General features: G+C 52.8%; 1 protein-coding gene across 7 annotated transcripts in view; it reads left to right on the top strand.

Moving 5' to 3' along the window:
- Window positions 1-27,597, top strand: part of LOC123929077 (myosin phosphatase Rho interacting protein) — a 154,217-nt gene that overhangs the window by 92,315 nt on the left and 34,305 nt on the right. For 3 of the 7 annotated variants that reach the window (XM_045984311.1, XM_045984310.1, XM_045984309.1), the window contains exons 6-14: window positions 836-1,055; window positions 2,184-2,697; window positions 13,155-13,296; window positions 14,167-14,280; window positions 15,825-15,881; window positions 17,134-17,202; window positions 19,937-20,026; window positions 22,803-22,912; window positions 25,922-26,486. In XM_045984311.1, coding sequence (XP_045840267.1) covers window positions 836-1,055; window positions 2,184-2,697; window positions 13,155-13,296; window positions 14,167-14,280; window positions 15,825-15,881; window positions 17,134-17,202; window positions 19,937-20,026; window positions 22,803-22,912; window positions 25,922-26,486 — 1,881 coding nt within the window. The remainder of the gene's footprint in view (window positions 1-835; window positions 1,056-2,183; window positions 2,698-13,154; window positions 13,297-14,166; window positions 14,281-15,824; window positions 15,882-17,133; window positions 17,203-19,936; window positions 20,027-22,802; window positions 22,913-25,921; window positions 26,487-27,597) is intronic. The other 4 variants (XM_045984313.1, XM_045984314.1, XM_045984315.1 and 1 more) reach the window with 2 other exon arrangements.

Below are 27,597 nucleotides of genomic sequence, written 5' to 3'. Positions count from 1 at the left end.
ATCTGGTCAAGTACCTCCGCATGAATGCTTCTCCGACAGAGCAGCACCGGCTCGGATCTGGGGAGAGATGGGATGGACACTGTTCCCATCTGGACTATAAGCTGCCATCTAGTTTGTGCGACTGAGCAGGTGGGAGGGCGTGAGTATAGGTTGGATGTTTGGGTTATATCTGATGACTCTTTCTTTCACATAGTGTCCCAGGTGTCGCATTTCAGCTTCTAAGACCAGAACGGGGAGGTGGGGAAGGCCAAGGGCTGACTCCGGCCTGGGGTCTATATGAACACCTGCTTTGCATTCACCCAGCAGGCCATCTCAATGGTGCGTTCTTTCTTTACCCCGTCCCATCTTTCCTGACTCATGTCTTAATTACCTATAAGTCTGGAAATGACGAACTCTGAGCCAGTCACTTGTTATTTCACCTTTAATGCCTGGTCAGCTGCTCTGGGCTCTGTGGTTTTGTTGGCAGGGAGAGCTTGCATGTGTCTGGCATCAGAGGTCCAAGCAGAAACCCTGTACATTCGCTCCATGTATGTGCTGAATTTGGCCTGAGGCTGGTGGGACCCAGCACTTCAGGCGTAGGGACTGGGGCTGTGGAAGACAAAAGGCCACAGGGCCATCCAGGTGGAGCTTTTGCCCTCACCAAGATATCTCTGAGTCTCCTCTTCTGGGGATTCCAGGCCACTGACATGGTGTAGTTGACCTTGGCGTCCCCCGCAGCCAGGCGCCTAGGCAGCCAGGACCTGTGTACCAGCCCAGACTGTGTGCCCCGGGACTGCACGCGCACGCGCACACACACACACATACACACACACCCCTCTCTACCTATCTCCCTTAGGAACCAGGGCCAGCCAAGGTGGCTGTCACCAGCAGCAGCAGTAGCAGCAGCATTCCCAGTGCTGAGAAGGTCCCCACCACCAAGTCTACACTCTGGCAGGAAGAAATGAGGGCCAAGGACCAGCCCGATGGGAGCAGTCTCAGTCCCGCTCAGAGTCCCAGCCCGAGCCAGCCTCCTGCTGCCAGCACCCTGAGGGAACCTGGGCTGGAGAGCAAAGATGGTAAGTGGGAGCCGGAATGGCTTGTGTGCACGCCTGTTCTGGTGGCCAGCCTCACAGCGCTGGAGCAGGCCGCCGTCCCAATGCAGCTGGCACTGAGAACTCAGGGACACTGAGCCCCGGGCCTCAGGCTCCTTCACCTGTATCCATCAGCACTTGGCAGGGCCTGGCCTGGGTGGGGCTGGGATTCCTGGGCTCCAGCCTTGGCCTTGCCCCTCTGGCTCTTAAGTCCCATCTGTAAAGGAGGAAGGTAGTACCTGCTGTCTCAGCCCCAGGTGGGTGTTGTGAGAATCAAACCCTCTGGAATGAGGCTTGTGGAGGGAGGCCTCTGGTTCCTGCCCCCACGGCTGCCCTGTGTTCCCGGCCTGGAACCTGGAAGCTCAGTGTGTCCTGAGCGCAGCCTCATCCTTCTCCTCACTGTGCCATCCTGCCAGGCCCCCAGGTGCTTAGGAGGCTTTGCTCTGCTCTCTCCACTTAGCACTTTGGAATCGCCCGAGCAGAAGCAGGGCAGCAGTCTCCGCCTCCCTGCTCTGGGCCCCAGAGGGCTCTGCATGACATAGGCTGGCTTTTCCTATTTGCATTTTGTCCAGCTCATTAAAGACAAGGGGGCAGTTGGGACTGACCCAGTTCATTCAGGCCAAAATGCATTTAGCAGCAGCTGGGGGTGAAGCAGCCCGAGTCCTTCGTGGGTAGTCCCCTGCACCCCTTTAGTTCCCGCGGAAGTCCTCTGCCTCTGCCCTCCCCAAATGCCCTAACAGGCTGAACAGCCAGTTAGTTAGCCCTTGATTTCCTCCTTGATGTGTGGTAAGAAGTGGTTGTTAGTGGGCATCTCTCCTGGTCGGGGATCCTGCTCTCCCAAACTGGCCCTCAGACTAGAAGCTTGCTGACCCCCTGACAGTGTAGCAGATGCAGCCAGCTTAGAGTGAGATGGATGAGGCGCATGTGTGGGAAGGACATTTCGTTTCTGTCCCATGATTCTGCCCTTGGGTGAGCCCTGTATGGATGGCTGCAGAGATGGGAGGTAGAGAGATGGCCCCTGTTTGGATCTACATGGGCTCTTTAAAAAGTCCCCAGAAACCAAAGGTGGCGACAGGCTAAGTACATCTCCTGACTCCCCCTTCTCTCTTCCAGAGGAGAGCACCATGAGCAGTGACCGCATGGATTGTGGCCGCAAAGTCCGGGTAGAGAGCGGCTACTTCTCCCTGGAGAAAACCAAGCAGGACTTGAAGGCCGAGGAGCAGCAGCTGCCCCCGCCGCTCTCCCCTCCCAGCCCCAGCACCCCCAACAACAGGTATAGTGGCCCCGGACCGCCCTCCCAGGAGCTTGGTCATCCCCTTCCTTCCCCAGGTTCTCGAACCCCCAGCCGAATGGTCTACAGCAGCTCTCTTGGCTCCCTGGATGTGGCCAGCCGGCCCCCCACCCACATGGACTCCGGCAGCGCTGGGGGGCGGGGAACAGAGAGACCGGGGTGCACCTTTGCCTTTAAAGCCAGCAGGCAGTATGCCGCCCTGGCCGACGTCCCTAAGGCCGTCAGGATCAGCCACCGAGAAGCCTTCCAGGTGGAGAGAAGGCGGCTGGAGAATAGGACTCGGGCCCGGAGCCCTGGCAGGGAAGAGGTGGCCCGTCTGTTTGGCAACGAGAGGAGGTAAGGAGTGGGTTATGGGGCCACACGTGCCATGGACACACTCCCCTACCTGTGCGCAGTCTCTCGTGTATACTCACATTCTCCCTTACACTACCCGCTCCCTCTCTCCTCTGTCCTGATAACATGCTTTTTACACTTCACACACACAAACACTTTGACATACACACTTCCATGTTCCCTAAGCCTTCCTTGCAGGAGGGCACTTGTCCTCCCTTTCCATTCAGAGCATGTGGGGAAGCTTTCCCTTTTGACCCTAGATTCTAGTCACGGAACTCTCAGGCCCCGTTAGCCAGAAACATAGCATCTCTGGGCACCCAGACCCCTGGGCCAGAGGCTGTCTGCTTCCTGTGAGTGCCTCTTGGCACTGAGACCTTAAGGGCCCCCCGGTGTGTTCTCAGCCACTTGGGCCTTATGTAGCTGGATCTTTTCCTTCTTGGCCCTTGTCTGTCCTCTGAGATGACCATGGAGGCAGGAAGAGCCTGGAGAGGCAGATGGTGGCAGAAGCGCCCCTTGCCCCTCCAGTCTTGGGCACGGGTGAAGGGCATGAAAGGCGTTGGGGTGGGCAGCACAGGGAAGCTGGGCAGCCCTTGACATTCCCAGGTGCCCTGGAGCATCACTGCATCCAGGTTTGGCTGGAATGTGAAACGGGGAGGCTGGCAGAACGCAGCTTCCTGGAGAGGCACAAGCCTTAGGGAGGGGACTTAGGGCAGGAACTGGGATAAGGGATGGTCTGAAGAGAGGAGTGCTCTGTCCTCCCTTCTTGTTCCACTGGCCCTGTGCTTCCCAGAGAGCTGGGGAGAGTGCTTGGTTCCATGTCTGAGGCCCTGTCCTGGACCAGAGTGCTGGAGTGCCCCCCTTCTGATAGGAGCCGAAGGCAGCGGCTTAATCCACTGAGCCACCCAGGCGCCCCCAGGGTGCCTTTCCTTAATACACACCTGCTCTCCCAAAGCCCCAGTGGCCCCCTCCAGAGTAAGGAGGAGATGCGCAGATTTGTTCGGTCTTTGAGAAGAAAACAGATGTGCCTAATTCTTAGGCAGAGGGAGAGGGAAGCTGACCTATTGCCTGGGAGGTGACCTCCAAGCACTTGGCTGTCTTCTTGTTTGGTTCGTAACTGAGAGGTCCTGTGTCACATCCCAGTGTGTGGACATAGAGATGGGAGCTCCGAAGTGGGGAGACTCCTTAAGTCAACAGCCTGTACAGCAGAGCCAGGACATACCTGCACTCTGGGCCTTTACCTGGGAAGAGCCCTCTCCCTGATGTGACCAGGAGAGGGCCAAGAACTGTCCTTCAAGCACCTGAGCAAATATATCAGTGGAGGGGCTTGCCGACACTGAGGAGGCCCGTGGGCCAGGGCAGGGGAGACTTCACGCTGGCCAGCGGGCAGACCGCAGGTCCTGGAGGCTCCTGAGTGGGCAGCTAGGCCCTGGGGTAGCAGCAGACCAAGGAATTAACATTCAGCACACCTGCTTGGCTTTGAACTTGTTCTTGTCTAGCCTCCCGGGGTAGACGTCATCTCCGGGACTTTACTTTCTGCATGCTCCTCACAACCACGACGTGGGTTTTCACTGGGTACTGGCACCCCTGGAGCCCAGCAGCTCTGCATCCTAACACTGTAATGTCACTTTCTTACCCTGATGACATCTGACTGGCTGCTGTCACTTTGCGAGGCCTGTGCTACTTGGGAGTAGCCCTCCCTGTGCTTGATTGGATCCCTGGGTCCTGGTTGAATAGAGCAGAACCACATATTGGCAGGACGTCTGCCGCAGCTATCCAGAGTGGCCGCTGGGCCCGGCTGCCCGGGAGCCCGGCTGGGGAGACAGTGGGGGCTGGTTTCCTGACAAGCCGTGGCCCCGAAGGGAGCCTTTACGGGCCGATATTCTCTGCTCTTCGCATTTGCTCCAGAGCTTTTAGAATGTTTCCTGGATGGGGAGTCACTGCTGAACCAGCCTGGGGAGGCCGTAGCCCTTGTTGAGTTCTTGGTGACTGACACCAGCCCTGGCTCTTGTGCGGTCCTTACGTCCCCTCGGCTGGGAACCTGGGGAGGGGAAGCAGAGCGGAGGTGCAGGTGCCGCCTTTCTGTGCCATCCGCCAGCCCAGGGAGACCTCTGCGGCCACGCCTGCAGTACCTCGGGAGCCAGTATACAGGCAGCTCACTTGCTTTGTCAGATAAGCCAAAATAAGCCATGGCCCACCGGCCCAGAAACCCCTGCTGTGTGCGGAGGCTGCACTAAGCGCCACTTTCCTTTCCTCGGCTGACTCCTCTCTAGCCAGCCCTGCAGGCCTGCAGCATGTGAGCCCCGTGGGCCTCTTTCTGGGTCGGGTGGAGGGGCTCTCATTCTGCGAGTGATGGTACCTAGCTCTGTGCGTGGACCTGGAACCTTCCCCAAAGCCCTCTAGGATGGCGGGGCACGTGACACCCTCTGCCTGACCAGGCCGAGCACTGACAAGAGCTTCCTGTGGTTCCCAGGCGCTGCCACTGCCGCCTGAACTTCCCGCGCTTGCTTGCCCTCTGCTCTGCTCCCTCAGCTGCGGCCCCTGCCAGCCTGGGAACAAGCTCTGTGCCTGGAAGAGATTCCCCAGAAGCTCAGGGCACCAGAGCTCAGAGAGGAGCAGAGGGCCCAGGAGCCCCGGGTCTTCTACACTTGGGCTTCAGCCTTCTTTGATGCAGAAATCCTCAGAGATCCATTTTTAATGGTAGCCCTCCCTGAGTAAAAGCTGGTCTCCTGGCAGGGTCTCAGAATTTGAGCCCTTTTTCTCTTTTTCCTTATAGAGTTAGACGTTAGTCTTCCGTTAGATTTTAATCTTTTGGGCTCAGAGGCCCTTGCTTCCCCTTGACTCTCTGCCTTGAGCCCAGAATGCAAGTAAAACCCTTCCTGTGAGGTGACCTTGGGACATTTGCCTGGTGTTCCTGGGAGGACAGGCCTCTGGTTTGGTGACATGTTAATATTGTGTAAAAGGAAGGAAGGAAGGGGAAAGAAGAAAAATTCAGCTGAGTAAATTCTAAAGATCTTCTTGGCTTTAGTCAACAATTCATGAATCAGGCAGCATCCCATCTGTCAAACAGAAAGGAGCTCCAAAGAGCTATACAAAATAAAGGACTTTTATAGGCAAGAGAGGCCAGAACAAGTTAACAGTAGCAAAGAGTGCATTGTTTCGGACAAGGTCACCTTCCTTTGATGGCCAGCAGAGGTCTCTCAGGTAGATTACCCCACTGGTGCTGACTAGTAATTCCAATTTGATTAGTTTAAGATTCTACTCCTGGGAGAAGTTGAAACCGTGAGTTTAACCACCATTTGGTGACTTGGGCATATAGCACAATTGACTCTATTCTGGGCCTGTTACCTTTTTAAAAATTATTTTATTTATTTATTTATTTATTTATTTTAAGCAATTGTCCCAACACCCCCTTTCTTAAATTTTATTTATTTACCTATTTACTTAAGTAATCTCTACCCAGTATGCAGCTCAAACTCATGACCCTGAGGTCGGGAGTGGCCCTTTCCTCTAACTGAGCCAGCCAGCTACCCCACAATCCCCCCACTTTTGTTCAGATTCTCAGCTTAACTGAGTGGCGTGATCAAAATTTAAAACCTTAGCACCACTCCCAGCTACTGCTCAAATTCTTGGAGTTTTTGCTGTTTCTCTGGTAGTCACAGGTTATGACGTTTTTTGCTGAATCTCTATGGTACTCACAAGTCACAATTTCACGTTCACATTTTTTTAAGTCAGTTATCCTCTTCATTGCATTCTGATGGTCTAGTCTTAAGGAGATCATTCGCTTTGTGGTTAGCGGCTGCAAACATGCGTTTAAGAGACTGTAGTGCATGAGGGAGACTACTATGGTTATCTTAAGCAGGATACTTCCTAGTGTCTGGAGTGTGTTTTGGATCCATGGTCCCCAAGACCCAAACCGACCGAAATCAAGTAATTCAGAGAAAGCCCTCCACTGAAGGAATCATTTTTTTTTTTTTTAAAGATTTTATTTATTTATTTGACAGATAGAGATCACAAGTAGGGAGAGAGGCAGGCATAGAGAGAGAGAGAGAGAGAGGAGGAAACAGGCTCCCCGCCACGCAGAGAGCCTGATGCGGGGCTCGATCCCAGGACGCTGGGATCATGACCTGAGCGAAAGGCAGAGGCTTAACCCACTGAGCCACCCAGGTGCCCCAGGAATCATTTTTTTTTTAAGTGCAGTGTCTTTTTCAATGATTTTCACGTAGCTGGGTTTCAAATTTCCCAGAAGTATCCGTCTAGGTGCGGTAAGTGGCACTGACCACAGCACGGACAGTTCCTTGTTGAGCTGCAGGCTTATCAGGGTAGAAAGGTAAAAACAAGGCACTAGATGTTGTGCCTGTAAAAGTCGGATTGTGTGAGTGACTCCTAAGATCAGGGAGTCCATTGGGAATAGAAGGGAAATTGGTCACAGGGAGGGCCAGGGCGTCTCTAGTATCATGGACTGGTAAAGAGCTCTTTTAATTATTAAATCCAGCAATCTGAGAGATTGTCCAGCCCCCTGCTCTCCCTTAGTAATGGCCTGAGAGATACGGGTGGTGGCTTTCTTTCCAGACCCGTGCCAGAGTAGAGTAAAGGAAGAGGAAAGAATTTCATTTCATGTTTAAAGAATGAAGTCTTGATCCAGCATCTTGGGTGGCAGCAGTCCACTTTGATGTCAGCTACTTCCTCGTCAGTTTGGTGTTGAGGTCTCCAGCTGCTCTATAGCTCCTAGATTCTGAAGGGGCCCTTTTAAATTGGGAGATGGGGACCCAAGGTTCAGGTGCCTGCAGTTTGGTTGCCATCTGGGGAGTGAGGAGGACTTGGAATAGCCTTTGAGAACTGTCTTTGTTCTTAGTGATTCCAAATCAGAAGGATGGCAGAAACTAGGAAACATTAGTTTGGAGAGTCCTAGCCAGATATTTGCAAAAACTAGAAATCAGGAGCCAGTCCAGGTTATTTATAAGCAGGTATGGAGCAAAACCTCAAAGGCATTTACAGCTTAGAATCTAATATCTACAAAGATGCAGACACAGTTTTTCTCTCTATAGTTATTCCTATTATTTTAAACATCATCACAATAAAATTACTTTGTTTGCTTTAAACTTATCCTGATTTTATAAGTGCGGCAAGAATAGCGATTGACCATATAAGCCCTTTTAAAGACTGCTTTGGTGGAACTTTGCATAAGGAATCTCAGATTGAATTCTTATCTGAAACCAGGAAGCCAAGCCAAGGACTCCCCGTTAGATTTTACCTACAGTACCTTTAGTTTGGGTGACTTTCTCTCTTCTCAAAGTTTCCCCGAAATGTTCTGAGACTCAGAGGCCTGCCAGGAATTGACCTTCTTTACTCACCTGGAAGGCTCCAGGAACCCCGTAAGCAAGGTACCAGCCCGATTTGTCAAGCAGTTCTTTAAAGCTCTTTGGCCATATCTGAGTCCATGCGTATTTCTAAAATAGGAAATTCCAGTCAAAGCCTTGGTAATATAGCCAGTGTTTCCATCTGTGTCCTGTTACAAGGAGAACAGATTTTTATTGAACTTACAGAAATAACCAAGTATATTACCATGAAAAGAATACCATAGAGTTTACAAATTCTGGAGGGATCAGTAGGGAGAAAAAGTAAATGTTTCATTTTTGTTTACAAAAGTATGCCCTACCAAATTGCTGTAGGTCATAGATGACTTAAGTGAAAATGTTTCCCTAAATCTTTGAAAGTAAAACACTGAGGAACTAGCAGTGTTTCACACAAAAGGTCATGTAAAATTTTAATCATCCTCAGTTCATTCAGCCCTATGTAATTAATACTTATTCTGCTTGAATCCAGTGTTTCCATTAGTTCTGGAAATTCTTCCTCAATTCAGTTTTATGGCCTTGAAGTTAATGAGAAATCTTTACTTGTTGGTGTACCTGGGGGTCTCAGCCAGTTAATCGACTGATTCCTGATTACAGTTCAGCTAATGATCCTGCTTAAGAGTCTCTCTCCCTCTCCCCCTCCCCCATTCTCTTTAAAGAAAAAAGGGGGGGGGAAGAAATCTTTACTTGTCATAGTCCTTTCCACGAACACGTCTGTGAAGGCATCAGAATAAAATAACTCTTTGTAAGTGACAGAAGACTTAAAATTGTCCAGAGTTAAAGATTAGATGAGAGTTCGTTGTAATGGAAATAACCGGAGATGTGGTTATTTTGTGATATTCACCATTTAAGATAACAGCTGGAATTATGACTGATAATTTTGCATTGGGACATATTAGAACCTAAGAAGGTTTAGTATCACTGAATTGATAATGCTGCCCATGATGATGTAACACAACAAATAAGCCTAAATTGGGAACATCTCTCTCATTTTTAGGATTCTCAACGATCCTCTGAGAAATCCTAAAGTTACTTCTAGGTAAAGAAGACTTCATTTGGGGGTACCTGGGTGGCTCAGTGGGTTAAGCCTCTGCCTTTGGCTGAGGTCTGAGAAGGCCTAGATTAGAGGTATAGAGAAGACCAGGTAGACCGTTTTACATCACAGAGGCACAGGGAAAGCAAGTAGAGGCCTCCCAGAAAGACTTTTGTTTCCCAAGGCCAAAGTTTTCATTATACTTAGAAGGCTTTAAAGAGATATGAGGGTGGGTTTGATGTTGGTTTAAAAAAAAAAAGAAAAGAAGAAAAAATGGACTTCAGATTGCTTCTGGAGCCGAATCTCTTGTTTTGTGAAGATTTATAAGATGTGAACAGTTGCTTTAATTCCTCAAAGAATTGGGTTGCAACTTAAATGATATCCTAAGTTGGTTGACCTATCCAACTGCATTATCCTCAGTTTGCTTCTTTATATCAGGGAGGAGCTTTCCAACTGAGATGGAAATCAAAATATTCCTGTTTTCTGGATTTGGAACTGTTCTTCTGTGGAATGTTTTAATAAATCCTTTCACAGAGGCTTCAGATGCTGTTTTATCTGGGTACATGTTTTCATTTAGCTTAGGGAAGAAGGCCTAAGAAAACTTCGTATCAGGCTCTGATTATCAGCTTCCAGTTTGGCCAACTTCTGACCACAGAGTTATTTAAAAACTTCTTCTAAATATCTTGTCACTTTTCAACCAGGACATCAGTAGATGTTTCTGGTAGTAGTGAATAGCCCCCCTTCTTTGTAAGAGGGGACCCCATGGTGGTATAAAAGGATACTTACTATCTTCCCAAGATCCAGAGTTACTCTAAGATAGTCAAAGGAAAGAACCAGCAACCTGCATGTCCTATTCAGACAGAAAAGCAAGCCAGATTCTTAAGTCACAAGACAAGCAAGAAGGCAGTAGCTGTCCCTGAGAAAGAAAGGATCAAGAACCAGTGTGTTTGGGTTTGGAAAGAAAAGGACAGCATGACATTTTATTTTTGCTTTTGGGCTAATGGGGCATTGCAGCCGGCGATTCAGGAGAGGTGTGCATTCTCACTTGTCTCTGGCTTCTACCAGTTTTCCCAGAATCCCCTCTGTAGTCTTTGGTATCTACGAGAATTTGGCAAGATTTTTTGTTAATTTTAATTTTAGTTTTTCTTGGCTGTTTAAGGGAATAACATAGCACTTTATCAGAAAATCCCTCAGAATCCCACCAACTCTGGGAGGAGCCCATATGGTGGGGAGGAATCTCCTTCAAAGGCAGATATGGGGGTATTCAAGTTGATATTGAAGGATTTAACTAGAACCTTTGAGGACAAATTTTTTTTATAATGGCCCAATTGCTTACAAATGATACGCTGATGTCTGGGCAAGTGTTTTGATGTTGTACTCCTAGAAGAGTGTGAGGGGGAGGCCTACATATTGTTTTAGGTATCTTTTGTGTCTTTAATCTTTCATTAGCCTTTGCAAAAAAAACTTCAGTGAAACTGTTTTGGAATCTTGAAGCCTTTGGAAGCTTTTGCATACCAATTAAAATAGTTACTCCATTCTGTTTGCTTGATTTAGAACCCTTGCTTTTCAGTGTACTTCTTAAATAAATGATCTTTTCTAATTGGAATATTCCCATATTGGCCATTGTAAATCTAGATTATCTTTAGCAAGATTTTGCATTTTTGTAGATATCTATAGCTTCTGGGACTATAGTTCTTAGCCATAAAATAACTAGATATGCTAAAAGTTGGTGTGCTGAACTCCGGAATTTTTTTTTTTTAAGATTTTTTTTTTTTTATTTGAGAGAGAGAGAGAGAGAGAGAGAGCATGCCTGCCAACATGAGCCAGTCGGGGAGGGGCAGAAGGAGATGCACACTCCCCACTGAGCAGGGAACCCCCTCAGTCCCAGAACCCTGAGATCAGGAACTGACCCGAAGGCAGACGCTTACCAACTGAGAACCACCCAGACGCCCCTCAACTCTAGAATTTAAAGATCCTATTTCTTCTAGCTAAGCCTGTGAGTCTCCCAGAGTCAAATGAATACCTAAAGGGCTATGCTGCTGCGTTAGGAATTCTGTGGTGTTTTACAGTGTACCATACTTATTGCATGGAAATTTTCTGAGGTTGGCAGGTAACCCAGTGTCACTGCAATACCGTTGTATGACCAGGTTACGCTAACACAGCAGTCTTAGGGCTAGCTGGCAAACGCTCTAATAGGTTTTTAATGCTCGGCCTGTGCCCATCAGTTTTGTAGGTTTTGGCTTCTGAGCGTCTCATCCGCAATAGCCTTTACCTTGTGTGCACCTTAACCAGCAGGAACTGCTATGTGACTAACCAGAGAAAGGCTTTGCGCCACCAGCAGTTCTCACTGTGGAGCTGGGCACTCAGGGAAGTATTGAACCAGCAGACCCCAGAGAATGGGAGCCGTGGTCCGGGATTCCCATCAAATGGGGAACTGCGGACTGAAGTAGCTACAGTTCCCAGCATGGTCTAGTCAAGTGGGGACCATAGAAAGCCAGTTAAATCAGGAGCGCAACGCCAAGAGAGCAGAGCTCAGAACCAGGAGGAACTTCCTGTGGCCCTCAGAAATGGTGAGAAAGACAGAGACCTCAGAGGGTTTGCGCATACCACAGCTAGCTGTTTCTCATTGCCCTCGAAGCTGTCTGAAGTTTCCTGTAGGTCCCACCACTGCCACCAACCCTGAAAAAAGAAAATTCAACTGAGGAAGTTTTAAAGATCTTATTGGCTTTATTCAGTGATTCAGCATCCCCCCATGTAGCAGAGAGAAAGGAGCTCTGAGGAGCTGTGCGAAGTTAAAGACTTATAGGCAGAAGAGAGTGGGACAAGGAAGTTCTTGGCAAAGTGCATTATTTCAGGCAAGGTCACCTTCCTTTGGGGGACAGCAGGGGTCTGTCAGGCAGGTTACCTCACCAGTGCTGATCGGGTGGCTTCAGGTTGATGCGAGTTTAAGATTCCACTCCTGGGAGAGGTTGCAACTATAATTCTGTAATTTAGATGTCAAGTGTGAGTTTATTGAGTGGACTTAGCATGAGTGACTCCCATTTGCGCCTTATCTCTTTTTAAAACAATGTCTAAGTCTCAACCCCCCCCCCCCCCCCCCCCCCCCCCCCCCCCCGTGGGCGGTCCCAGAGGTGAGGACTCAGCCTCAGGCCACATGCCCCACCTGGCCTCCCTGCCTTTGGCTGACTTGGCCATTCCTTGTGACTCAGGGACAAGGATGGCTTCCCCTTCTCACCGATCACCTCGGGGTTTTGTTTCTTTGATTCTTTGGATAATTTTGATTTACCATTATTTGATTTAAAAAGCCGTCCCTTTCCGTGTATTCATTTTCCAGCCTTCTTTTCTTTCAGGTCTTGCCCCTCTCCACCTTCTCCTGCTGTGTGGCTGTGTGACGTTACTCGCCCTTCCTTCGCCTGCTTCGCTCCCATCTCCGCTCGGTCTCCAGCCGTAGATGGCCTGATGACGCGCCGGCCTTTTCACACGAAATCAACTTGCTTTATTTTTGTTTTAATTTGGTTTTGATTCTTTTTACTGTTGGCAGAACCGATGTTAATTCATGGGCCTTTTTCTTGCTAAATTTTGGATGCCCTGGGGTAGGGTTGCATCATGATCTGCTGAGGAATGAATGCCAGGAGCACGGAGGCTGTCGCCCTCCGAGGTGGTGGTTGCCTTCCGATCACGTCTGTGGCTCAGGAGAGGGTGCCAGGCAACGGGCTGTGTGATTGCCAAGCGTGTCAACAGATCGCGCAGGGGCTTCCAGTGTGGGGGGCAGAGGTCAAGGATAGGCCTGGGGAAAGGGAAGGCCCCGGCCCCTGAGCTGCTGCCAGCCCCTGCATGGCTTCCCCCTCCACGGTGGTGGGACAGGGAGTTTGGGGAGGGGAGTCAGGTGGACTGGGCCATCGTGCTGTGCGCACAGCCTATGCGCCGTGTGGGAGGGGAGGCCCAGGGAAGGCTGGGATGGGCCAGGCATGGCAGTGTGGGCTGAAGGGGCTCCGCTGCAACTCAACACCAAGCCCGCCTCAGGCTGGGAGGGGGGCCCTGTCTCCCCCTCAGCAGCCTCGTGTCCTCTATTGCAGGAGGTCCCAAGTCATTGAGAAGTTTGAGGCCTTGGACATTGAGAAGGCAGAGCACATGGAGACGAACTTGTCAGCTGGGCCCTCACCATCAAGTGACACTCGCCAGGGTCGCAGTGAGAAGAGGGCGTTTCCCCGGAAACGGGTGAGCGCCTGGGGTCCGGGGCTGACGCTGAGGCCCAGGCAGTGCCATGTGCGGCCGTGGGGCACGGTCAGCACGTGGCCCCACACCTTCTCACAGGCCCCCCAAACACACACCTGGACGCACTGCTGCTGGGCTTCCCGCTCTCGTTGCGTAGTCATTGGCTCATGTCTCCTCTCCTCCAGTGAGTGACTTTCTTGAGGGCAAGGCCTGTCTTCTGCATCTTCCTGTCAGAACTTCATCCATTTCTGCTCAATGCTAGTCTGACGAGCCTTAGATCCCAGGTCTTAGCTAGAGCTGCTCTCTTCCTCTCTGAGGCAGCCCAGCCATGAGGCTGAGCACCTTCCTTCCTCTTTCTTTCGAGTGGCAGCCATAGCACTTGCTTCTCTACTTAGTCCCTGGGCAGCTCCCTCTTCTGAACCCTCCTCCTCCTCCCGGGCAGCCCACCCGCCTCTTGTGGCCCTGCTGTGTCCGGGTTCATCTTCCTCTCCACCTTCTCTTTGGGTTTATGAGGTGTTTTGCTGCTGGCTGCCACAGAGTCTGGGGCTCTTTCTTCTGTGACCCCCAAGCAGCCAGGGAACGGAGGTGCCACCAGGAGAGTGATGGTGGCAAGTGCATCTGAAAGAAAAGGCTGCTTCAACAGCTAGCACGTCTTTGAACCCACCGTGTGAAGCGGGAGGTGCTGGAAAAGGAGTCCCAGGACGCTGGCTCCGGTCCCCATGCTGGCCCAGACTTGCCATGGGACCCCAGACACAGTGCTCTCGTCCTTGCCTGGGAACAGTCTTGACCCTCCCGCAGATCTGGCTGCTGGTGTCCCTGTGCCCCGCTGGAGTGTACTGACTTGTACTGACTGGCGGCTGCTCTCTGCCACAGGACCTCCCCAGCGAAGCCCCCACAGCGCCTCTCCCGGACACCTCGGCCTCCCCCCTGTCTCCACACCGAAGAGCCAAGTCACTGGACAGGAGGTCCACGGAGTCCTCCCTGACGGTGAGCCCAGGCGCCCGCGCACCGAGGCCTGGAGACGCTGCTCCTGCTACTTCTGTCACTTGGGGTCACTGTCTGCTTATGTCCGTGCGTCCATGCTGGCTGTCCCCTCTGCACTGGCCTTTGTGTCTGTGCATGGGAAGCAGATGCTGTGTTTCTTTCCCCTTTCTGGACTCCACGGGCATCCTGAGCTCTGAAGTCCCTGGTGGAGGAGGCCACTTGGTCAAGACAGCAAGATCTGACTTCGGGAAACCAGGGCCACAGCAGGGAACCTCGGTTCTTGTTTTGGGTGCTTGTTTCAGCCACGTTTTGCAGGCAGGAGCCCCCTCTTGCTGGGAGCCCTTGCCTTGTTTGTGGTGTTTTCACCACAGGAGGAGAAAGGCCTTGGCCCTAGGTCCTTTGAGCTACAGCAGTAGGGGTGCGGGTGGGGCGTGGTCAGATAGGAGCATCGCTCCCTCGGAGAGCTGAGAGCAGCCGGCCAGAGGCCCTGGGAGTGGAGGACAGCTGCTCACAGGGTGACCTGGGGTCCATGGTGGGTGCCACTTCTACCCCTAGGGAGTGGAGCCACCACCCACACAGTGACATGAGCCTGAGCAGGGGCAGGAGGGCTTCTTACCCGGAGGAGGTTTGTTTTTTTCTTGAGTCTGGGTGTGGCTCAGAGATTTGGAACAGAGACTCCCAGAACATGGGTTGCTCATTGTGGTCCTGCCACTGTACACCTGTTCTCATAATAACCCCTGAGTCCTTCAGGTGCAGAAAGACGTCCCAGCCTGTTTCTGGCTGAGACAGCGGTAGGGATAGTGGAGGGCAAGCACACGGGGCGAGGGGAAGGGTGCTCCACATCTCTTCAGGCGCTGGCTTTGCAGGTGTCCAGGCGTGAAACACAGGCCAGGCCCTGATGTGCTGCAGGTCATCCGCGGGCGCCTCCTCCTGCGGCTCAGCAGGCCCAGGGACGTGGGTGCAGGAGACCCCAGCAGGACAGCGTCCTCTGCTTTCCCGTCCGCTGTCCGGGCCTTGCATCTTGCCAGGAAATGGAGCCTAAAGCCCATCCTGTTGGATATGTAGCCTCCAGGCCTCCGCAGGCTTGCTGCTACTCCCTTGCTCAGCACTGTACGTGGACTCTGTTCTTCAGGCTTCCTTTCTCAGTCTTTCCGTGGCTTCTGTGAGAACTTCTGATTTCTTCTTTTAGGGTTCACTGCAGATTTTCCCCTTCGTGGGAAACACTCACTGACCCTCCCTCTGGGCCATTCTGTGCTGCCAGGCAGCCGCCACGGATGTCACCAGGGCTTCCCCCAGAGCGTCCGGGCCGCCCAGCTGCTCCCAGGGCTCTGGGGCCGTGCCCTTCCCCTTCCCTCTTCGTCAGCCCGCCAAGCCCGGCATCTCGTCCTGTGATGACACGTGGGTCTGCAGAGTGTTTGCGGTCAGGCGGAGAAAGCCCTCTCCCTGCTGCCCACCATCTGGACAGAAATGTCTGTGCCTCAGCCACCCTTTCCACATGACGGGGTATCAGTGTGCTTTCTTCTGAACTCTTCTTCTCCCTTTCCTAGCCCGACCTGCTGAATTTCAAGAAAGGCTGGCTGACCAAGCAGTATGAAGACGGCCAGGTGAGCACTCGGGGCTGCCGGGCCTCTGACGCGCTTCAGAGCTGGTTCGAGGGCTTCCCGGCCTTGCCCCTGCCAGGTGTAGGAACACCGGCTCCATCCGCCAGAGCCAGCGCGGCCTCTTGTCTGCTGGGCCAGGACGGCGGTATGGCCGAGACCCCCATCTCCTCAGGGAAGTGGAGGTGCAGAGCCTCCCCAGCCTCAGTTCTGCAGTCGGGGGCAGGGGTCCCTGGAGAAGGCTGCCCTCCTGAACCCCACAAGGGCCCCAGCCTCAGGCCAGGGGAGCGTCCTCCAACTCTAGCTCCCTACCTGCTACTCCTTTCTCAAAGTTCCCCGGGAGCCCAGGCTTCCCAGGAAGCCTCTGGTTGTGTGGTTGGCTTGGGGTTGCTTACAAGGCAGGACGAGTGGACAGCAGCCAAGGGCTTCTAGACTCTACCAAAGCCTCCAGCTCTGATGCCGTCCTGGGAGGAGCCGGTGCGGTGCGTGCTGGCCTTCAGACTCAAGCAGAAAGACCCCTCTGCAGCCGGACCTGCCAGCTCCACAGCGACCCTGCTTGGGGCTGGAAGGCCAGGCCTCCAAGAAGGCATGAAGGGGAGCCTGCCAGCCCATACCGAGAGAGGCCCCGAAAGCCTGCCCTCCCGAGCTCCCTTCTGTGCTTCCTGAGTTTCTGTGCCGAAACATCCTCTTTTTCTCTCTCCTCCATATCAATCCCCCTGGCCTTGTCTGAAGACTCAAGTCTCCCTCCTTGCTACTCACAGCGAAGACTTGGGAAGCTAGCTGGCTGGTTTGCTCCTGCTGGCTGCAGGTGGGCACACCCCTCTGGTTAGCCACCAGTGGTTGTGGCTCACAGGCAGCCACCTGAGGATGGAGATGCTGTTTCCGCAGCCACTTTTCAGCTCTGAGGGCCCATCCCCCTGTCTGCAGCCTCTGGAGTTGAGATTAAGGACTGCGAAGCACTTTTCACCAGCCACACCGCTGTGGGTTACAGAGAGTCATAGCCTGCGGCCCACCCAGCTCTCCATGCTGCCTCGTCACGGGAGCCGCAGCTTAGCAAGAGCCCTGGGGTCCTGAGTGCATGGCTGCCTGCGGCCGGGGCAGAGTCCTGCGTGTGTCTGCCACTCGTGGGAGGGGCCGCCTGCCCTCTGCTTTTCCTGCGCTCTGGGAGGTTCCGCCAGGACTCTGGCTGTGGATCACTGTGGAGCAGTAAGTGTGCTGCTCTGCTCTAGTTGAGTCTGCTTTTTCCCTTCCCTTTTAGTGGAAGAAACACTGGTTTGTCCTCGCTGATCAAAGTCTGAGATACTACAGGGACTCGGCGGCTGAGGAGGTGAGTGTCTTGATTTCCTTCCTGGTTGTGGAGACAGCTAAAGCGGTCCAGGTGGCACCCGGCAGCTCTGGCTCCCGGCCACTGCTTCTCCGGGCTCCAGGCCCCTTCTGTCTGTCGACTGGTGTCTAAGTTGCCGTCATGGGTTTCCTGGTCTAGATTTGGGGGGAAGGCTGAGCATGGTGTGACCAGCTTTTGATGCTGTCGTGACTGATTCTTCCTGAGACACTGGCTGTGTAGAGGCCCTGCTTTCGGCACGTGGGTGGTGTGTTTGAGTGGCTTCTCTTTTCTCTGCTCTTTGAAAAACACTGAAAGATGTCTTATTTTAAAACCGAGGATGAGCAGTTTTGTTTTTTCTACAAAAGATTTCATGGAGAATGGAGTCTCTTGAAGAAACAGAACTAAATCTTTTTTTTTTTTTTTAGATTTTTTAATTTATTTATTTGACAGAGAGAGACCACAAGTAGACAGAGAGGCAGGTAGAGAGAGAGAGAGAGGGAAGCAGGCTCGCCGCCGAGCAGAGAGACGGATGCGGGACTCGATCCCAGGACCCTGAGATCATGACCCGAGCCGAAGGCAGCGGCTTAACCCACTGAGCCACCCAGGCGCCCCGAAAGAGAACTAAATCTTGTCTCTTATCTTTTGGACAAAGATGGGATGTGACAAGTGAATTTGATTGGCCCTGTAGACGGCCTTGATTCCTTGCTTGAAGACCAACCAGAAGGGGCTCTTTTTTCTTCACCTACAAAAAAAAAATCATCTCTTTTGAGCAATTTGGCAAGTCTGTGTTCCTACCTTTCCCCTTGCATTCCACTCCAGAAATCCTTCAGATGCATTTCCATGAATAGGAAAAGATCTGTGCGCAGGATTAGCCATCCCGGCACTTTTGTCAGAGTAGCAGAATGGCGAGGATCTAATAATCTGTCATTAGGGTCTGGTTATATTTATTTATATACCGTGAACCTTAGGAAAAGAAGTTCTTTATGGACTTCAGTGGAAAGATGTTGGGGATACGGGGGAGCTGAGGGTGGTGTGAGCAGCAGGCCCCTAGTGCTGCCTGACATCAGGAAACGCAGAAGCATGTGTGGTTGGTAGTGTGTGCATAGACCGGCAGTCTGAGTGTGGCCTGTGGACCCCTGGAGACCCTTCTGGGGGGCTGGTCTACCCAAAACCATTGTTACAAAATTAAGATGCCATTTAAAGCCTCAGTTCTTGAAAACTCTTCTATATCCCATGATTCAAAATCGACCGTGAGTGTAAGTTACTTTTGCTGCATACTGGAGTCTGGGGTACCTCGTGGGAAAGCACGTACACCCCGTCCGCGTTGCTGGCCGAGCCGGTGGCGTCTCCTCGTGCAGTACTTGCTGCACCAGAGAGAGCTGCTGAGACACACATTGCTCGCTTCAGGCGTTCGGCACTTTCTTAAAAGTGAACCAAGTGAATCTATCCCTTCAAAGAAAACAGCTGACGATTTGTTGCCAGTTTGAGCCTTCAAGTGAAATTGGAACTTCGGAAAATGTGTTTTCCCCATCACAAACTTGACCGTTTCCCTTTCCTTACAGACTGTCCTGACCACATGGGTGCTGATACTAACTTGTTTTGAGCTCTTGTAATGAAATGTATCCACTTGTGAAAGATACCCATAACTTGATGTCTTCCAAAAGACCAATATGCAAAAGTTACAAAATCACTTCAGGAGTAAAGGTCCATTCAGAGGCAGCAAAAAACCATGGATTTTAATACAGTAGTATGGAAAGTCCCTTGATGGGATTTCAGATTTCGTTTTGCAGTTAACCTTTAAGAGAGTACAACTTTTCACAGTGCAAGTCAATCAAACCATTGTGCCGCTCACCTTCAACAGTGATGTGTCTGTTATTCCTCAACAAAACCGGAAAAAAAGAAATGTGTCTTAAAATACATCTCTCTTTTCCAGTCTGTATCTATGTAAGGTTGGACTGTCTGCATATACAGTTGACCCTTGAATAGACACAGGGATTGAGGGTGCCGTCCCCTTCTACAGTCGAAAACCTGCATATAACTTTTGACTCCCTCCAGATGCAACTAAGAGCCTACTGTTGATCACAAGCCTTAACGTTTGCATGTTATGTGTATCGTGTACTGTATTCTTAGAATAAAGTAAGCTAGAGAAAAGGGCATTAAGAAAATCATAAGGAAGAGAAAATACATTTACAGTACTGTACTACATCAAAAAAAAATCCATGTGTAACCTGGACCCACGCAATTCAAACCCATATTGTTCAAGGGTCAACCGTGCTTCACTCAAAATGGTATATTGTATAGGATGAGCGTAGCCGTAGATGTGAGAATCCAGCGGTCCTTGGAAGCCAAGCATTTAAAGAAAGATTTGCAAAAATCCCTTGCTGATTTTTTAGAATATTTTTTGTGAAAAAATAAAATGGATCATTGTATTCTTAAATGAGCAAATACATTTTACCTTTTTCTACCTTATTTCTAATATGCTGAATATCATCAATAGATAAAAGCCACATAATAAAAACTCTTTGGGGTCCTCAATTTTTAAGAATAAAAGAGAGTCCAAGCATCGGGTTGCAGAACCACTGGCATGGGCCATGTCTGGCAGGATGGGGACGTGGCATGGATGCTTCCATGCAGCAAGGATAGGCGGAATCCTCACTCATCAGCGTATACGGCTATGAGCATAAAGCTAATGTGGAAATCGCTTGTCCGGGTGTTGACTTTTCCTTTCTCTTTGTAGGCGGCTGACTTGGATGGGGAAATTGACTTGTCTACATGTTACGACGTCACCGAGTATCCAGTCCAGAGAAACTATGGCTTCCAGATACATGTGAGCCCGGGGTGGAGTTGGGGGACCGGCTGGGCGTGGAGTTGGGGGACACAGGCTCCTGCAGAAACATTTCTCCAAGAACCTGATGTCCTGGTCCGGGGACACTTGTGCACAAGCCTGACCTCCTAACTTGTATTGGCCAAACCCAGGGGAGACGAGGGTTCAGACCCAAAGGTCGATGATTTTATCACAAGGAGAAGTCCAGGCGGCAGCCCACTGGGCTACTGGTTGTGGCAGTCCCTCCGTGCAGGGAAGTGTGCAGACACCAAGGCCCGGTTGGAGATGGCACTGCTGGCCCGGCACCAGGGTCAGGACATGAGCTTGGTGGCCCATGCTGCCCCGCTGTGATGCTCTTCTGCCCTTGTCCCTACAGGAGGAACAGACATGCTTGGTAAGCCAATGTGTCAGACAGTGGTGGAGTCTGGCTTTCCAGGCCTGTGCAGACACCCCCTTCCCCCCTACCTCTCCATTTTAAAGAGCAGGTCTCTCTGGGTAGGGCATCCCAGGAGTAAGAAGTGTTTTCTCATTAAGTCAGCACCCATCACTGGGCTTGTTACAGCTCCATTGTTCTAGGGATTTCTACTGTATGATGAGTCTATGGCCCGAACCACAGAGGTGCCAATCTGTCTCTGCGACTCACCTGCTCTCCCCGTCACAGACGACATTTCCGAGTCACCTGTGTTCCCTAGCTGATCTCGGCTGTCATTCGGACACCTCTTCACTTTACTCTGGGCCGGGCAGCATGAGCTTACTTTTCCATGAGCCCCACGGACTCAGAGATCTAAACTAGGAGAGATTGCTGTCAGTGCAGGAGAGTGGGTCTCAGGAGGGGCTCAGCCTGGCCCACTAAGGAGCTTTAGGATCTTGCAAGGTAAAGCTGGAGTCTGAGTTTGCCGTGTTCTTGCCTGGCCACCAGACTTGGTGGCACCTGCAAGGTGGCTGAGTGCAGAAGCCAGGTGAGGGAGGCACCATGAGAGCCCTGCGGGCCGGGTCACGAGTCAGTCCCATCCTGAGGTTGGGGGAAGCCCTGGAATGTGGTGGAAGACACGAGGCAGTTGTGCCTTAGTAAGACACAACCAGCAGGACATGGAGCGCACTTAGAAAGGAAAGGAAGGTACAGGCAGAAGGCCAGGTGGTGAGGGGTAAAGGCAGTGGCGAGAAGGGCCGTGGCAGAAGAGCAGCTGGGCGCGGCTGTGGCTGGCGGAGGAGGAGGCAGCTTGAGGTCTGCGCCCCAAAGCGTGGTGAGCCTTGTGCTGCAGTCCTGCGGCAGAGGCGGCTTTGCAGGAGGGGAGCCTCTGGACTTCGGGGCCATGCTCTGTTGGAGGCCTCCCTAAGAATAGCAGGCAGCCACAGGCATTGACATGGTCGGGAAGGTGCTCTCTGCAGGTGAGAGATGAGCTCATGGGAGAGAATGTACAGAATGCTGAGGTCAGACTGCAGATACCCACACTCGAGTGTGAGGAAGCAGAGGATGCACGGATGCGGGGGGGGGGGGGGGTGCTGGTTCCAGTGGCATGGGGAGGGCCGGTGCTTCAGAGAGCCCTGAGGCAGCAGCCCTGCCCTTGGCTTGCACAGAGGGGAAAGCGGTGAGGGAGAGATGGGCAGGGACGTGGGCTGTGGGACTTCTCGACTGGGGGTGCCGGTGGGGGCCTCCGTGCAGGATGAGGTCAGGTCCAATCTGTGCTTTGTAGCATGCTGGGCTGGCACGTGGTCTCTCGTATTCTAGCCCTTGGCTCTGCCTTTGTCCATCCCAAAACCACCTTGGTGATTTCCTCTTACCATAGGCTGAGCAGTTGACGTGTCTCACAGGCTCATTGGTCAGTAGCCTGAAAAGCCTAGAGAACAGTATTCACGCCCTGTCTTCTGTGACATGGGAGCCCAAGGTGCAGAAGCTGGGAGGTGGCCTCCAGGAGGCCACCACTTGCATGTCGTGCCCCTCCTGTCTTAGGAGGTGCCTGGCAGTGTGGCTCAGTGATGCAAGGGTTGCAGCCCAGAGGCATCTCCCCTCACTGGCCCTTCTGCCTGGCTCCCCTGTCCTCCTGTCCGCCTTCTGCCCCACATAGTGCAACTCCTCCCCCCCCAGCCGCCACCAGCGTACTCCTCCGTCTTGACTCCTGTTCCACCAGGTCACCCAGGTCATGGGCTGGCGGTCCAGGGATTGTCCTAGAAGCACCCCCTCTGCTCCCATGGCCTATCAGTGAGGGACTTCGTACCACCTCCTTTGCTGCCTCAGAACCTCCCTCTTCTGTCACTAGCACTCTGTGCTAAATCTAACTAAGACTGCCCAGGCAGTGGCCCAGCAGGGCTCCCTGCCTCTTCTCAGCCTGACAGATGCGGCTTCTGTCAGGCCCGAACCACCCGCTGAGTCCTGTGCCTGCCACTCTCCAGGCTATCACCCTGCGCACCTTGTGTGCATGGCTGTGTGGCACTGGGCCTGGGATGGAGCTTTCCCTGGCCTGGGGGCCCCTTCCCATGGTTCCCCACACACTGGCTTCGTTGTTGGATCATACTTCTTCCCCCAGTCTGTGAGCCCCTGAGAGAGCAGGGCAAGCCATCCCAGGGCCGGGGACATTGCAGGCACACAGGAAACTGGGGATGATGGCAGAGGCGGCCACGGAAGCACATTTGCTCTTTCCTTTGCTCTCCGGCCCTTCTTCGAGGGGGACACACACAGTACTCCTACCATAGCCCCCTCCCTGGCTGCAGTTCTCCCTACAGGACGTCCTTTGGGGTTAGGGAGGGGACAGTCCCTGATGACAGCTTGTCTTTTGTGTAGACGAAGGAGGGCGAATTCACTCTCTCTGCCATGACATCTGGAATTCGGCGGAATTGGATCCAGACCATCATGAAGCATGTCCATCCGACCTCTGCCCCAGACGTGACGAGGTAAGACAGCCGGGTGCCTGAGGGAGCCCCCTTCCCTGCCAGCCACCAGCTCGCTCCTTCATGGGTCTGTGGTTCTTCTGGCCCAGCACAGCCTTCTTTCTTCCTCCTTCGTCCCACTGCCAGCTAGCCCGGCTCAGTCTCCCTCTGGCTTCCTGGTTTTCCTGCCTTTTGGTGACCTTTTCCTCCTTTAAACCTGGCCAGTGGAGCTGTCTGTGCAAGGAACATTTGTGCCCCTGTTGGGACTGAACTTAGTGGGAGAAGCCCCTCCAGCTCAGGCGCCGGGCCTCTCTGATGGTGGGGCAAAGGCAGCCCTGGAGGCTGCCTTCACAGACCACCAGAATGTTCCTTTTTCTTGGTCTTTTTGCTCCACACCTCCCATCTTTTGGATTTCTGTACAACCAGGAAAAACTTTGAGACTCAGTGCTAGAACTGGTTGGACCTCTTGTTCTTCCCTCCTGCTGAGTCTCTGTGGCTCGCACACCTCATGACGTGCCACATGCCTTCCTCCTCCTGCCCTGAAGTTAGAAACCTGCTGTTTCTAGTTTAAGAGAAAGAGAAGATTCCAGTGGGTGGGGCTGGTTCCACAATGCCCAGAACTCTGTCATTCTCAGCTGAAGGCTTCAGAGCCTTTGCCTCTTCTGAGAACGTCCCCTTTAAGCTTTTCAGGTCATGTACTTTGCGTGATTCTTCAAGTGTCTTTCTTTTTTTTTAAAGATTTTATTTATTTATTTGACAGAGAGAGATCACAAGTAGGCAGAGAGGCAGGCAGAGAGAGTGAGAGGGAAGCAGGCTCCCTGCCGAGCAGAGAGCCTGATGTGGGACTCGATCCCAGGACCCCGAGATCATGACCTGAGCCGAAGGCAGCGGCTTAAACCACTGAGCCACCCAGGCGCCCCTTCAAGTGTCTTTCTTGTGTTGTTGGTCACACATGGGGTGGCGTCCCAGGGCCCACTGTGTGCCCCTCAGTGGCCTGGGGCAGCTGTGGCCATGCCAAATCTTTGTCAAGGGCTTGCCTATTTCCTAGTGACGCTGCAGCTCTTTGAGCAAGAAGGCAGGAACAGAATCTCCTCTCCCTATTGGCATTGTTTGTTCATTCCCTCATTTGTTAAGTGAACAGAATATTTGGTTGGTTGTTCCTGTCAGTAAGTCAAAGTGTCGGTGGCTGGGACAAGTTCTCAAGTGTCCTGTTATGAGAGCTTGCCGTGTCCCAGCCAGCCCAGGCTGCTCCACAAGGGCCTGGCCCTGTGCAGATTGAGGGGCCCAGCTGAGGAAGTCAGCTTGGGACATTGCCGGGCCGGCACATGGCACTGGCCTCAGAACAGGTGAGGAGGACACACTGGCTCATGTGCACGTGCACATAGGTCCCAGGCTGGCATTCATGGTTCCCTGCCACACTCAGACGCTGGGTCCATGCAGGGACCACAGGCCCACAGGGACCAGGTCTTTCGTTTGTGTGGGAAGGTAGACTTAGTGCTTGCCTTCCTGACTGGAATTTACTTCAGAATTGGTATATGTCACACTTAGGGGGTCCTCACCCTCCCCTAGTTTGTCTTTAGCTTTTCCGCTGGTTTTCTGTGGGCTTTCATAGTTTGAGGAAAATTTGGACTTTTTTCAGTGCTTACGGGGCCAAGTCCCGAGGAGGTAATTGGAAGCAAATACAAAGGTCAGAGGTTCGGGTGTGAGTGATGCCCCATAATCCCCCTGCTTCGGTGGTGGGGTTGCAGGGCCTTCCTGCCTGGGGCTGGAGGGGTTTTCTCCCATGGAGCCATGGCTGCTGCTGCCAGCTCTCCAGGTGGCCCTAACGCCCCACTCAGTTGGGAGCCTGGGTCAGCTCTCAGTTGGGTGGTGTTGGAAGAACTCTCCTGGAGAACTTTTATTCAAATGCACAGGTGGTCTTAAATTGGCACCTTGCAGGTCCTACTGCCCTAAAGCACTGAGACAAATGACCCAAAGCGTGATGATGACCATGTTTTTTTCCCTTGGGTGCCTCTTTCCCAGGCTCCCTTCTCTTTGATTCCCATTTGAAAACTGGCACTCCCTAGAGCTCCTGGGTGGTTCAGCCAGTTAGGCGTCTGGCACTTGATTTCAACTCAGGTTTTAATCTCAGGGTTGTGAGTTCAAACGCGTGTCAGGCTCCACGCTAGGCATGGAGCCTATTTAAAAAAAAAAAAAAAAAATTAAACACAGGTGCCCCCGGCACCACTCTTGCTGGCCCTCAAGACCCTGGGTGGCTTCCAACTCTGTTCTGCTGCCTTGGCCAGGGCCAGAGGCCACTCTGCTCCCAGGGACCTCAAACCACAACTGATGTTCCTGTCTCACCCCTGCTTAGGGGCATCCTCTGTAGGAATCTTTGCTTTGGGGCAAATTGGACAAAGGCATGGACTTCCTACTGGGCAAGGAGGGGTGCCCTTGAATCCGCTCCCTACTCACCTGTGTGGTGCGGGCACGTAGGTGCCACCTGGGCCATCTCTCTCACCATGGCACAGTGGGCTCTGGCCTTTCGTGCTGTGATCTGTCCCACCAGCCACCAGACTGTTTTTTTAAAAATGCAGACCTGACTGGTTTATTTACCACTTGTTAAAGAACCCTTGAGCCTTTGGGGAGAAGTGGTTGGTCTCACTCATTCTGTCAGCACTGCCTGGAGCACACACACCACAGGCGTGGCCTCCACATGACCTCATTTAAATGGTGGCCATGCCTGGTGCAGCCTGATGGAGCCTCCACTCTGACACATGGCGACAGCACCTCCTCGGTCCAGGTTTCCTCTGAGGTCTGAGACTGGAAACTCTGAGCCATCTATGGTGGCTCTTCCTTTCTTGTCCCCACTCAGAACCGGTTTAGGTTCCCCCTGTGGAAGGGACACAGGTAAAGGCAAAGTGTCCTTTCCTCCCCTCTCCTGTGGGAGCCGTAGCAGCATAGAAGGAGGAAGTGGTGGAGCTAGGCACCCCCCCAGGCACGTGGCTGTCACCAGGAGCTGCACCTGACAGGCTCTCTGCCCCTCGCCCCCAGCTCACTGCCAGAGGAAAAGAACCGGAGCAGCTCCTCCTTTGAGACCTGCCTGAGGCCGAGTGAGAAGCCTGAGGGGGAGCGTGGAGAGCCAGACCCTGACCAGAAGAGGAGCCGGGCTAGGGAGCGGAGGCGGGAGGGCCGCTCTAAGACCTTTGACTGGGCCGAGTTCCGCCCCATCCAGCAGGCCCTGGCTCAGGAGAGGGCCAGCGCCACTGGGGCTTCTGATGCCCACCCCGAGGCGGAGGCCGGCGAGCTGGAGCGGGAGCGAGCGCGGCGGCGGGAAGAGCGCCGTAAGCGCTTCGGGATGCTCGATGCTACAGACGGGCCGGCCGCAGATGACACAGCTCTGCGGATGGAGGTTGACCGCAGCCCGGGGCTGCCTGTGACCGCTGACCTCAAGACACAGAACGTCCACGTGGAGATTGAACAGCGGTGGCATCAGGTGGAGACCACTCCTCTGCGGGAAGAAAAGCAGGTGCCCATTGCCCCCCTGCACCTGTCCTCCTCAGAGGACGGAAGTGACCGGCTTTCCACTCACGAGCTGACCTCTCTGCTGGAGAAGGAGGTAATGGACAGACAGGTGGTGGGGTTCTGTGTAGCAGCCTTTCCCAGCACCTGCTGTACCTGGTGGTGGCCTGAGCTATTCAGCCACATAATACTGAGGGACATGTGGTCTAGACTGCTCAGAGAGACAGACACATGGACAGACAGGTCCTTAGAGTACAGTGCAGGCACGAGGTACAGGAGGGTGCCATGTCATGGAGGGTGGCAGGGAGGGGGCGCCACGCTTCTCCAGAAGGAAAAGGTGTTTGCTGTGCGGGGATACTGCCATATAGAGCCGGGAATGGCCAGAGACTAGGCCGATGGGATGCAGGACCCAGGAGCAGACTTTGTCCTACCCTGTTACAGGCACGAACTAGAGATTTGAGGCAGGAGAGGGGCATGAGCAGAGTTAGGTTTCTGTATGCAGTGGGTGGCCCTGGATCAGAGGGGCCAAAGCTTGGAGGCAGAGACCAGCCCCGAGGCTTTCGCAGCAGCCCAGTAACCATTGATGGGATCTGGGGAGCGGGGTGCTGGTCACGCAGCAGGAGGCAGAGGCTGGATTCTGGATGTTAAGGAATATTCAAAATGTGAAACAGAGGCCGTGAGGGAGAAGGGGGTATGAGCCTGGCAGGCTGGGCAGACAAATGCCATCATGGCACCAACTTGACTAGTTCATTGGGCACCAGAGCAGGCCCTGGGATGTAGCGTATACAGAGATCAGATCTGGGAAACGTAGTGGATTTGTAAATCTGAACAGTGAATTTCCTGGACAAGGAGGTTCAGCATTGTACTGGCCTCTTAGGAACACTCAGCAGTATGTTTCAAATGTGTTCTTTTACAGAAGGAGCTAATGAAAGCGAAGAGGGGCCACGTGGCCCTGCCCTCGCTTGTCCTTTTCCTGTTAAATTTATGAAGCTAATATGGATCATTAACACCAGCGCTCTAATTTTTTCCCATTTCTAGACATGGTAAAGGCAAGGTGCAACAGAACTTCACACTCCTATTGCTCTAAACTGTCAAAGCGGGCCTGCTGGCGTGCAGGTCACACACTGGACCGTGAAGCTGTCACAGACAGCAGAGTCTGGGAGCCAGGCATCTCGGTGCCGCCCACAGCAGTGCCCAGCTGCGCTCTG

The sequence above is a fragment of the Meles meles genome, chromosome 18 (genome assembly GCF_922984935.1).
Source record: "Meles meles chromosome 18, mMelMel3.1 paternal haplotype, whole genome shotgun sequence".
In the NCBI taxonomy this organism is placed as follows: domain Eukaryota; kingdom Metazoa; phylum Chordata; class Mammalia; order Carnivora; family Mustelidae; genus Meles; species Meles meles.
The sequence above is the reverse complement of the archived record's forward strand: the minus strand, read 5'-3'. Positions and strand labels throughout refer to the sequence as shown.